Genomic DNA, 13,647 nt, shown 5'->3' with positions numbered 1-13,647 from the left:
CCCCATGGAGAGCCCCGGTACATCACCGGATCTCCAAAAAATGCCTTTGCCCTGCGCGATTTAGCGCAGGGCAAAGGAGAGCATCAGAGCATAAACTGCTCTGATGCTTAAGTCAGGGGGGCTGCCTGGGTGAAAATGGAGGTATGTCCGGGTTCAGCTCTGAACCCGGACAACCCTTTAAGTTGCAATTATCAGGTGATACTCAGCAAGTTCATGCCTTATATTGGACATCCTTGTAAAGACACTCAACTATGAGCATACAATCAGTGTGCAAAGATTTCTGCAATTCCAAAATATGCTACATCTATCATTAGACTTAGATGATTATTTATGCACACTGTGAGAACATGCCGTAGCTGAGGACTTTATATAGGTCATCAATCTGTTTAAAATCTTTTGCAACACAAGGTGCACACAGATGGGAATGATAAAACCAAAACCAAGGCATGCTTGGAGAATTAAAATAGACTACTCTTGGCATTAAAGGGGTTGTCCCATCTTGGACATTGGGGGCATATCGCCAGGATGTGCCCCTAGTGCCTGATAGGTGTGGGACCCACATCTATCCTTAGAGCAGAGCCTGCAAAGTGCCAGAGGGTGCACCGCCCATGCGTGGCCGCACTCATTCACTTCTATAGGCCTGCCAAAAACAGTTGACTGCTGGCTTGGCTATTTCTGTAAGCCCCATAGAAATTAAGGGAGCGGTGGCCACACTTGCACCTTGCGCTTTCCATTCATTTCAATGAAACTTCCGAAAATAGCTGAGCACATCGCTTGGCTATTTTCAGCAGTTGCATAGAAATAAATGGAGGGCGGCCGTGCATGCAAGGTGCACCCTCCGGAACCCGCACCTATCAGACACTGGTGGCATATCCTAGCGATATGCTCCCCAATGTGCAAGATGGAACAACCCCTCTAAGTGAGATGTGCATAGTAAAAATGTTTTACATTCCTTTTAACCATAATGTTATAGTATACAACCTTTTAAAAGGGGTTTTCTGATATGTTCATACTGAAGACCTATCCGAAAACTAAGTAATCAGTCATCGACCACTGCAGTATCTGACACTGCACTGTCTCATCTGTATGGCAGAATCTAATACTGTAGCACTGCCCCATATAGATGAATGGGGCTGAGCTGAAGACCAACTGCACACAGGATGTCGTGTCAGGTACTGCGTCAATCAGAGATCAGGGGAAAGAAAAACTTTAAAAACTGTCAGAAATTGAACACTTAGGCCTCTTTCAGACAGGCGTTGGGGGAAAAGGTGCGGATGCGTTGTGGGAACATGCGTGATTTTTCCGCGCAAGTGCAAAACACTGTAATGTGTTTTGCACGCGCGTGAGAAAAATCTGCATGTTTGGTACCCAAACCCGAACTTCTTCATAGAAGTTCGGGCTTGGGATCGGTGTTCTGTAGATTGTATTATTTTCCCTTATAACATGGTTATAAAGGGAAAATAATAGCATTCTGAATGCAGAATGCATAGTACAATAGGGCTGGAGGGGTTAAAAAAAGAAAATTAACTCGCCTTAATCAACTTGCTCGCGCAGCCCGGCATCTCTTCTGTCTTCTGCTTTGCTGATTGCAGGAAAGGGACCTGTGGTGACGTCATTTCGTTCATCACATGATCTTTTACCATGGTGATGGATCATGTGATGACCGTAGTGACGTCACCACAGGTCCTTTTCCTGCAATCAGCAAAGCAGAAGACAGAAGAGATGCCGGGCTGCACGAGCAAGTGGATTAAGGGGAGTTCAATTATTTATTTATTTTTAACCCCTCCAGCGCTATTGTACTATGCATTCTGTATTCAGGTCCCCATCCCGATCGTCTCCTAGCAACCGTGCGTGAAAATCGCACCGCATCCGCACTTGCTTGCGGATGCTTGCGATTTTCACGCAGCCCCATTCACTTCTTTGGAGCCTGCATTGCGTGGAAATCGCACAATATAGAGCATGCTGCGATTTACACACAACGCAGAAGTGATGCGTGAAAACCAACGGTCATGTGCACGGCCCCATAGAAATGAATGGGTCCGGATTCAGTGCGGGTGCAATGCGTTCACCTCACGCATTGCACCCGCGCGGAAGACTCGCCCGTCTGAAAGAGGCCTTAAAGGAAAACAGAGTGGCAATGCTCTCAGTCCTAAATAAGGTACTTCTTTGTGAAAGTCTTCTCACCTGGTTCTTTCTTTGGCAGCGTTGAAGAGGAGAAAGGATCTCTGCTCTCAAAAGGATCAGACTAATAGAAGAAAAAGAAAAAGAGTTTCTGTGATCGAACAATGATCGCTTAACTGCTGTGTTAATTGGCCAAAGCTACCAAATTTTACCAGATGGTTGGAGATCTAAAATCCAACACCCCACCCCCTGACACACACACACTGTCTGCTGCTAAAGGAAAGAGATCAAGCAATGTGAATTCCAACATGTCAAAGCCTTTGCTTGTTAAGCCAGCTTCCTATTAAAATAAACATTAAGCTGAACCAAGTGTCCATATTTAAAAGGAAGTGGGGAGAGATAACAGTCTTGTGTAAAGGTGGATTTAGACATGCAGCAATCTACTTCACTGTATGAGGACGAGGGATCGCTACAGCAATCCCTCATCCTCATACAGAATCATGGCTCCTGAGAAGCAGATCGCTAGACAGCACGATCTGCTGCTCAGAAGCCATGATCGATGGTACCTGCAGGAGTGACAGGATGACCCAATGAACGAGCATTTAGACAGCCAGATGATCGGGAACGACCAGTCGCAGGACAATTATTGGTGCGTCTAAATGCACCTTAAGGCCAGATTTAAGAGGACCTGTCAACTCTCCTGACTTATCTGTTGTAGTAACTAACTTGCATTCCCCTCATTTTTTTTTTTTTTTTTATTTTTTTTTTTAAGTCTTTTGCTTCACCCTCTTAACCCTTTTGCTAAAGGTGCCGTACATCTACAGCGCTGGAGTGATAGGCAAACATGGTGCTCACTCGCACAAGCAGTGGGAGTCATCGCAGGCGGGTCTCCGCCGTTTCAAACAGCAGAGACCCGCGGCTAATTACAATAATGCTGATCACGGTAAAGCCTTTAGATGCCGTGACGGCATCTAAAAGGTGAAAAACCCGGAAGCCTGTGCTTCAGGGCTTCTTACCAGCATCCTCTGCGGCCAGTGAGAATGCTGGTAATTGATTTTAATGCACCGAGTCTCGCTGAAGAGACTCAGGGCATTAAAACTGCATTTCTTATTTTGGCCACCAGCTGGCAGACCAACATACGAAATGAGCAATTCTCAGTAATAAAAAGATTTATTTATTTTTTTTATTGGATTTTGTATGCACAAATATGAGCTTCAAAATCATAAAAAAGTAAAAAACAAAACTTAATATATAAAAATTGTTTAAAATATAAAAGTTTAAATCACCCCCCTTTTCGATATAAAAAATAAATAAATAAATAACAAAAAAATATAAACATCATGGGTATCACCGCCACTGAAAACACCCGTACTATTAAAAAAATTTTTTACATAAAATTAAAATTATATTCTACTGTAAGGACATATTCACAAAGTGAGGTCAGGCTGTATTTTCTTTAAGTAATTGCTGTAAACTTGCAGCAAAAGATGTCATAGCACCATGTGAATATTCCTGCTGCCAAGATCTGATAGACAAATAATGCATAAATGCAAAATAAAAATACCAGATGAAGGAGTAAATCCTATTGTGCATGTGTTACACAGTTGCAACTTAATGCATTTAGATGGATACCATATCTCACCTTTAAAGGCAATGTCATCGAATGGACATTATTCTTAGTGAAGGGGTCAGTAGAAAAAGGGTCGCCTTTACTGGGCTTCTGGAAAGGGTCATCTGAAGTAGGAGCATGAAATGGGTCGCTTTCCTTAAATGGATCATCACCAAAAGGATCTGAAAAATAATTTCTAATAGCTTAACTTTCCACAATCCATACAAATAATGCTGCTATCAAAAAAGACTGTCTGGCCATACACATTATGCTCGTTTGTCCGACAGCTACCACTCCCAACAACCCCCATACACATAACAACTCAGCATGCATGTGTCTTGAACAGGAATGAAGCCATTGCCAGACACTTCTGGCAGGGACTCACCTCCCTGGGAAAAAAAAAGGATCAAGCTGTTGAAATCCAACATGCTTGATCCTCATCTTCCCTGACAGTGGATTCATCTAACATCTACTTGATTGTGTATAGTCAACGTAAGACCAGGCACTTACTGCTCTTGAATGGATCAGTTCCTTTGAATGGATCAGCCGTGAAGGGATCCTCGGTTTGGAACGGATCAGAATAAATGTCCTGACTGCTGCTGTTATTAAACAAAAGAGCTTTGTTCTTGAACGGATCGTCCTATCAAACAGGCATAAAGTTAACGATTAGCATGAAACACAAATTCTGCAGCATGACCTGTTGAGTATGTCTCACAGATATTCACAGCAGATTTCACTCTGCAGAGTATGAATCTGCATGTAATATGTGCATATTTCACACTGGAAAGCCATTTGCTGTATGAGGACATAGTCTTAATATATCATATGGGAAGGCCCAGTCACTCGAGGGGAAAAATAATAGAAAGCAAATATTCACACAGGTCCGATGATTATCACAATACATTAGTAAGTGCCTTGTATTAACTTTCTCTATATGATAAATGCCATTTGCTGAAGTGAGAGACACCCCCTTTAAGCACACAAGCAGTTCTACCAAAGAATATTTAAAGAATAATAAAGTTAAAGTTTTGGAATGGCCTGACCTTAAGGCTACATTCACATAAACGTATTTTATTTTCGTGTCCGTTCCGTTTTTTTTGTGGATTGGATTAGGACCCATTCATTTCAATGGGTCCACAAAAAATGCAGACAGCACACAGTGCGCTGTCCGCCTCTGTATGTCCGTTTCATAGCCCCACAAAAAATATAGAGCATTTCCTATTCTGTCTGTATGGATGCAATACGGATGCCAAAAGGACGCCATCCGTATTGTTTGCGGATCACTGTTTTGTGGACCACAAAACACATATGGTTGTGTGAATGTAGCCCATTGAAAGGAATGGGTCCTCATCCAATTCGCAAAAAAAAAAAAAGGAACGGACACGGAAACAAAATGTGTTCATGTAAATGTAGCCTAATCCAATAGAAATGTGGAAGGACCAGAAGCGAGCAGTACATGAGAGGAAACCCAGCAAAATAGCAGAGTTGTACTGAGAAATGGGCTAGAATTCTTGTTTCTGCAGGAATATTGGCCCATGTGGACAGGAAAACTTCTCAGGTGCCACAAATTTAGATGGATTTATTGACATGGTCTGAACAGCCTGTTTAAGGGCTCTGTCACACCTGCGTTATTGTCTTCCGGCATAGAGTTCCGTCGTCGGGGCTCTATGCCGGAAGAATCCTGATCAGGATTATCCCCATGCATTCTGAATGGAGTGAAATCCGTTCAGGATGCATCAGGATGTCTTGAGTTCCGGAACGGAACGTTTTTTGGCCGGAGAAAATACTGCAGCATGCTGCGCTTTTTGCTCCGGCCAAAAATCCTGAAGACTTGCCGCAAGGCCGGATCCGGAATAAATGCCCATTGAAAGGCATTGATCCGGATCCAGCCTTAAGCTAAACGTCGTTTCGGCGCATTGCCGGATACAACGTTTAGCTTTTTTAGAGTGGTTACCATGGCTGCCGGGACGCTAAAGTCCTGGCAGCCATGGTAAAGTGTAGCGGGGAGCAGCATACTTACCGTCCGTGCGGCTCCCGGGGCGCTCCAGAGTGACGTCAGGGCGCCCCAGGCGCATGGATGACGTGATCGCATGGCACGTCATCCATGCGCATGGGGCGCTCTGACTTCATTCTGGAGCGCCCCGGGAGCCGCGCGGACTGTAAGTATACCGCTCCCCCGCTCCTACTATGGCAACCAGGACTTTAATAGCGTCCTGGGTGCCATAGTAACACTGAAAGCATTTTGAAGACTGATCCGTCTTCAAATGCTTTCAGTACACTTGCGTTTTTCCGGATCCGGCGTGTAATTCCGGCAAGTGGAGTACACGCCGGATCCGGACAACGCAAGTGTGAAAGAGGCCTTACCTCATTCCAGAGATGCTCTATAGGGTTAAAGGGAGTCTGTCACCTCCATATGGCCATATACAGTGCTTACATGGCTCTGTAGCACACCTATAGAGGATTGTAACGGTACCTTTGTCTTTGTCTTTAGACTTGCACCAGCAGGAAAAACAAAGTTTAATTCATATGCAAATGAGCACCCACAAGTGCCCAGGGGCGGCGTTCAGTGTGTAGGTGCCCAGGCTGCTCTGCCTTCTTTTCACTTTACTCCTCCCCAGTCTCTTCCTTTGCCCGCCCCCCAGTGCAGACCTATCGATGAGGCAAGAGACTTGGAGGGCGGGCAAAGGCAGAGGCTGGGGAGGAGTAAAGTGAAAAGAAGGCAGAGCAGCCTGGGCACCTACACACTGAACGCCGCCCCTGGGCACTTGCGAGTGCTCATTTGCATATGAATTAAACTTTGTTTTTCCTGCTGGTGCAAGTCTAAAGAAAAGAACAAAAGGTACCGTTACAATCCTGTATAGGTGTGCTACAAAGCCATGTAAGCACTGTATATGGCCATATGGAGGTGACAGACTCCCTTTAAGATCTGGGGGCTGTGAAGGCCAGAGAAGCAAAGAAAACTAGCTATCATGTTCTTGGAACCAACCTATGACCATCCGATCCTTGTGTCATGGTGCAATGCCTAGCTGAAAGTGTCCTTATACCATAGGGTAAACAGCTATCATGAAGGGATAAATATGGTCGACTACAATGCTTAGGTAAGCCCTACTGGCCAAATGTCCAACCACAGGCATCAGAGGATCCAGGGTGTGCAGAGAAAAAATTCTCCACACCATTACTCCACCTCCACCAGCCTGAACTGTTGAGAACTGACAGGAAAGATTAATCTCTATATGCTGCTTGCACCAAATTCTGATTCTTCCATCAGCATGATGCAACAGAAATATCGATTCATCTGAACAGGTGAAGGAACGAGTTATGTGCTCAGATACATGAGTTGGAGCATTAGCATTGTGTCCAACTGCAATTTGCTCAACTGTGCCCCGCCTATTTGTCAGAATGATTCTGTACATCGTGCTGTGTTGTTCACACCCCCGGAATCCCATTTGCCGGGATGTTCTTCCTCGATCACACCTTTCTCTGTATAATCTTGACACTGCTGCACAAGAAAACTCCACAAGGCTGTTCCTGACTAGTTAAGCACCAATATTCATGCCTTATTCAAATTTCTCAGATTGCTCAATTTCCCCATAGTAAGTGGATTCACACTTTAAAAGATCTATGGAGAAAACTTGATCACTTAGTTTTATGCTGCACTCTGGGGTCATTGTCAAAAAAATTTGAGCCCTTATACTGAGATTTTTGCTCAGCTCTGTCTGCCCTTATGTGCCTACGGATCATATTGCATGCTCGATGTGGCAAGTTCCCATTAAACACTATAGTTGCAAGAAAAAGTATGTGAACCCTTTGAAATGATATGGATTTCTGCACAAATTGGTCATAAAATGTAATCTGATCTTCATCTAAGTCACAACAATAGACAAGCACAGTCTGCTTACACTAATAACACACAAAGAATTAAATGTTACCATGTTGTTATTGCACACACCATGTAAACATTCACAGTGCAGGTGGAAAAAGTATGTGAACCCCTAGACTAATGACATCTCCAAGAGCTAATTGGAGTGAGGTGTCAGCCAACTGGAGTCCAATCAATGAGATGAGATTGGAGGTGTTGGTTACAGCTGCCCTGCCCTATAAAAAAAACACACACCAGTTCTGGGTTTGCTTTTCACAACAAGCATTGCCTGATGTGAATGATTCCTCGCACAAAAGAGCTCTCAGAAGACCTACGATAAAGAATTGTTGATTTGCATAAAGCTGGAAAGGGTTATAAAAGTATCTCCAAAAGCCTTGCTGTTCATCAGTCCACGGTAAGACAAATTGTCTATAAATGGAGAAAGTTCAGCACTGCTGCTACTCTCCCTAGAAGTGGCCGTCCTGTAAAGATGACTGCAAGAGCACAGCGTAGACTGCTCAATGAGGTGAAGAAGAATCCTAGAGTGTCAGCTAAAGACTTACAAAAGTCTCTGGCATATGCTAACATCCCTGTTAGCGAATCTACGATACGTAAAACACTAAACAAGAATGGATTTCATGGGAGGATACCACAGAGGAAGCCACTGCTGTCCAAAAAGAAACATTGCTGCACGTTTACAGTTTGCACAAGAGCACCTGAATGTTCCACAGCAGTACTGGCAAAATATTCTGTAGACAGATGAAACCAAAGTTGAGTTGTTTGGAAGAAACACACAACACTATGTGTGGAGAAAGCGAGGCACAGCACACCAACATCAAACCTCATCCCAACTGTGAAGTATGGTGGTAGGGGCATCATGGTTTGGGGCTGCTTTGCTGCGTCAGGGCCTGGACGGATTGCTATCATTGAAGGAAAAATGAATTCTCAAGTTTATCAAGACATTTTGCAGGAGAACTTAAGGCCATCTGTCCACCAGCTGAAGCTCAACAGAAGATGGGTGTTGCAACAGGACAATGACCCAAAGCATAGAAGTAAATCAACAACAGAATGGCCTAAACAGAAGAAAATAAGCCTTCTGGAGTGGCCCAGTCAGAGTCCTGACCTCAACCCGATTGAGATGCTGTGGCATGACCTCAAGAAAGCGATTCACACCAGACATCCCAAGAATATTGCTGAACTGAAACAGTTCTGTAAAGAGGAATGGTCAAGAATTACTCCTGACCGTTATGCACGTCCGATCTGAAACTACAGGAAACATTTGGTTGAAGTTATTGCTGCCAAAGGAGGTTCAACCAGTTATTAAATCCAAGGGTTCACATACTTTTTCCACCTGTGCTGTGAATGTTTACATGGTGTGTTCAATAAAAACATGGTAACATTTAATTCTTTGTGTGTTATTAGTTTAAGCAGACTGTGATTGTCTATTGTTGTGACTTAGATGAAGATCAGATCACATTTTATGACCAATTTGTGCAGAAATCCATATCATTCCAAAGGGTTCATATACTTTTTCTTGCAACTGTATATAAAACATAAAAACTAGTACTAAGCCAAACTAAATCATACTATAGTGGGCCTCCCCCGCCTTTACTTCTGTAAGCATGGATGTCAGTGCATGCAACTTAAAGGGGTTGGCCACTCTCCATGTATTTCCTACTACTGTGTGGGAGGCAAGGAAAAAGTTAATTTCCTAATATATGTCATTAAGCAGATCTGCTTGTATTTTCTATTATCTGAAGCCACGCCCCCTGAGCCCGCTCTGCCCTGCAGCCGAATCCATCCATGGCTGCACGCGACATGAAGGAGCTTCACAACAAACTCGTCCATGCGAGATCATCTGTGCAGTCTATCTGCGCCTGCGCTCTTCTCCCTCACCTGTAAAAGCAGAGCATGCACAGTCTGCTCCCATCACTATTGCCCTCCAAGTGTGAAAGAAATCAGCAGCTAGTGGAGGAGGAGGATGTGCTTCCCTGAAGTTCCCTGCCATAACACCCTCCTGAGCCCCTGCATAAACTAGGCATTTGATAGATTTTTTTCTGGTCGCTGTCCCGTATATATAAATATAGATATATAGTGTGCGTATGTGTTGGTGTATAAATATATATATATATATGTCATATTATAAAAATTAGTTTCTGTCTGTCTAGACGTTCTTTATGCGCGACCAAACTACTGGACCGATCTTTACCAAATTTGGCACACAGGTACATCAGGTGTCCGGGAAGGTTTTTGACCGAGTCCCAGCTCTCTAGGACATACCGTTCCTGAGATATTCCCAAAAAATGACCTGCATTAGCCAATACGAGCCCCCAACTGCCATGCACACAGTCACATCTCTTATCAGCCAATAGAAGTTTGAAGGCTCTTAGTCTCCACATACACACAGTTATATTCCAGGTTTCCATAACAACCCGGACATTTTTCTTCACTGCTATAAGTCAGCTTTAGGCCTCATGCACACGACCGTGCCGTTTTTTGCGGTCCGCAAACTGCGGATACGCAAAAAACGGAAGCCGCCCATGTTGCCTTCCGCAATTTGCGTAACGGAACGGGCGCCGGCAATATAAATGCCTATTCTTGTCCGCAAAGCGCGGACAAGAATAGGACATGTTATATTTTTTTAGCAGTGCCGCGGAACAGAGCAACGGATGCGGACAGCACATTGAAGTGAATAGGTCCGCATCCGAGCCGCCAAAACGGCAGCTCGGATGCGGACCCAAACAACGGTCGTGTACATGAGGCCTTAGGCTAGGGCTACACGAAGACATGCACAGCATACACAGCAGACAGTATCACACATGATGGGATTAGATACACAGCTCAACCGACAGTATCACACATGATAGGATTAGATGCACAGCTCAACAGACAGTATCACACAGGATGGGATAAGATACACAGCTCAGCAGGCAGTATCACACAGGATAGGATTAGATACACAGCTCAACCGACAGTATCACACAAGATAGGATTAGACACACAGCTCAACAGACAGTATAACACAAGATGGGATTCGATACACAGCTCAGCAGGCAGTATCACACATGATGGGATTAGATACACAGCTCAACCGACAGTATCACACATGATAGGATTAGATGCACAGCTCAACAGACAGTATCACACAGGATGGGATAAGATACACAGCTCAGCAGGCAGTATCACACAGGATAGGATTAGATACACAGCTCAACCGACAGTATCACACAAGATAGGATTAGACACACAGCTCAACAGACAGTATAACACAAGATGGGATTCGATACACAGCTCAGCAGGCAGTATCACACAGGATAGGATTAGATACACAGCTCAACCGACAGTATCACACATGATAGGATAGGATACACAGCTCAACAGACAGTATCACACAGGATGTGATTAGATACACAGCTCAGCAGGCAGTATCACACAGGATAGGATTAGATACACAGCTCAGCAAACAGTATCACACAGGATAGGATTAGATACACAGCTCAGCAAACAGTATCACACAGGATAGGATTAGATACACAGCTCAGCAGACAGCATCACACAGGATAGGATTAGATACACAGCTCAGCAGGCAGTATCACACAGGATAGGATTAGATACACAGCTCAGCAGACAGTATCACACAGGATAGGATTAGATACACAGCTCAGCAGACAGCATCACACAGGATAGGATTAGATACACAGCTCAGCAGGCAGTATCACACAGAGGGGAGAGGTGCTGTAGAGGTCACTTTTATGGGGGAAACTGACGATATCTTTTAAGGAGACACAGAAACTTTAATCTATTTCATTTAAATATACCCGTGCAAAGCTGGGTCCTTCTGCTAGTCTCTTATATATATAAAAATAAGTTTCTGTCTGTCTATACGGAAGTTCTTTATGCGTGACCAAACGACTGGACCGATCTTCACCAAATTTGGCACACAGGTACATCAGGTGTCCAGGAAGGTTTTAGACTTTTCAGCTCTCTAGGACTTACCGTTCCTGAGATATTCCCAAAAAAGGACCTGCATTAGCCAATAGAAGCCAGCAAGCCTTTCACTTAAATCCGAACTGCTATTTACACGGTCACATGTCCCTTATTAACCAATAGAAGCTCACAGGTCTTACTCCAGGTTGCCATAACAACTGATCATAGGTTTTAGCCGTTTGCAGGTCCTTAAATATTCAGCCATTTGACGGCACAACTACACTGCTACATGCATGGGGGGCACGGGCCACTATTAAACGGACGGGCGCTGTGGAGTTCACTGTTAAAAAGGCGGGCACTGTGGAGGTCACTGTTAAAGGGGCAGGCACTGCGGAGGTCACTGTTAAAGGGGCAGGCACTGCGGAGGTCACTGTTAAAGGGGCAGGCACTGCGGAGGTCACTGTTAAAGGGGCAGGCACTGCGGAGGTCACTGTTAAAGGGGCAGGCACTGCGGAGGTCACTGTTAAAGGGGCAGGCACTGCGGAGGTCACTGTTAAAGGGGCAGGCACTGCGGAGGTCACTGTTAAAGGGGCAGGCACTGCGGAGGTCACTGTTAAAGGGGCAGGCACTGCGGAGGTCACTGTTAAAGGGGCAGGCACTGCGGAGGTCACTGTTAAAGGGGCAGGCACTGCGGAGGTCACTGTTAAAGGGGCAGGCACTGCGGAGGTCACTGTTAAAGGGACGGGCAATGTGGAGGTCACGTTAAAGGTGCGGGCACTGCGGAGGTCACTGTTAAAGGGGCAGGCACTGCGGAGGTCACTGTTAAAGGGGCAGGCACTGCGGAGGTCACTGTTAAAGGGGCGGACACTGTGGAAGTCACTGTTAAAGGGGTGGGTACTGTGGAGGTCACTGTTAAAGGGGCAGCCACTATGAAGGTCACTGTTAAAGGGGCGGACACTGTGGAAGTCACTTTTAAAGGGGTGGGTACTGTGGAGGTCACTGTTAAAGGGGGAGCCACTATGAAGGTCACTGTTAAAGGGGTGGTCAAAGTTAAAGGGGCGGGCACTGTGGAGGTCACTTTTAAAGGGGCAGGCACTGAGGAGGTCACTGTTAAAGGGGCAGGCATTGTGGAGGTCACTGTTAAAGGGGCGAGCACTGTTAAAGGGGAGGGCCTTGTGGAGGTCACTGTTAAAGGGGCAAACACTGGAGGTCACTGTTAAAGGGGCAGGCACTGCGGAGGTCACTGTTAAAGGGGCGGACACTGTGGAAGTCACTGTTAAAGGGGTGGGTACTGTGGAGGTCACTGTTAAAGGGGCAGCCACTATGAAGGTCACTGTTAAAGGGAAGGTCAATGTTAAAGGGGCGGGCACTGTGGAGATCATTGTTTAAGGGATAGATACTGTAGTGGTCAATGTTAAAGGAGCGGGAACTGTGGAGGTTACTGTTAAAGGGGCGGTCATTATTAAAGGGATGGGCGGAGGTCCCTGTTAAAGGGCAGGCAGTGCGGAGGTCACTGTTACAGGGGCAGGCACTGTGGAGGTCACTGTTAAAGGGGCGGGGACTGTGAAGATCGCTGTCAAAGAGGCAGCCTCTATGAAGGTCACTGTTAAAGTGGTGGTCAATGTTAAAGGGGCGGGCACTGTGGAGGTCACTGTTAAAGGGGCGGGTACTGTGGAGGTCACTGTTAAAGGGGTGGGAACTGTGAAGATCACTATTAAAGGGGCAGGTACTGTGGAGGCGATTGTTAAAGGGGCGGGTACTGCAGAGGTCACTTATGGGGGAAACTGTTGATATCTTTTTACAACACACAAATATAAAATGAAATAGATTAAATATACCTGTGCGAACTAGGGTCCTACTGCTAGTGTATATATATATATATATATATATATATATATATATATATATACACACACACACATTTTTATTTATTTTACTTAAAAATATGTTTAAAGGGACCGTCCAGATCTATGGATGACATATTCTCAGGATTGGTCATCAGTATCTGATCGGTGGGGGCCTGACAACCAACATCCCTGCCAATCAGCTGGATGAAGAGGAGGCAGTGCTCCATGCGAGCGCTGCTTCCTCTTCATTAGGGCTAATGCACAAGGCCATTGCCCGGTCGTAT

At 45.1% G+C, this 13,647-nt stretch overlaps 1 protein-coding gene across 4 annotated transcripts in view; it reads right to left on the bottom strand.

The window, feature by feature from the left end:
• EPS15L1 (epidermal growth factor receptor pathway substrate 15 like 1) overlaps positions 1–13,647 on the bottom strand; it is a 243,741-nt gene that overhangs the window by 74,160 nt on the left and 155,934 nt on the right. For all 4 annotated transcript variants that reach the window (XM_044270441.1, XM_044270433.1, XM_044270447.1 and 1 more), the window contains 3 exons: positions 4,241–4,370; positions 3,764–3,912; positions 2,185–2,245 (listed from right to left, as the gene is read on the bottom strand). In XM_044270441.1, the coding sequence (XP_044126376.1) occupies positions 2,185–2,245; positions 3,764–3,912; positions 4,241–4,370 (340 nt within the window). The remainder of the gene's footprint in view (positions 1–2,184; positions 2,246–3,763; positions 3,913–4,240; positions 4,371–13,647) is intronic.

The sequence above is a fragment of the Bufo gargarizans genome, chromosome 1 (genome assembly GCF_014858855.1).
Source record: "Bufo gargarizans isolate SCDJY-AF-19 chromosome 1, ASM1485885v1, whole genome shotgun sequence".
Lineage (NCBI taxonomy): Eukaryota > Metazoa > Chordata > Amphibia > Anura > Bufonidae > Bufo > Bufo gargarizans.
This window is presented reverse-complemented; position numbering and strand designations above follow the sequence as displayed.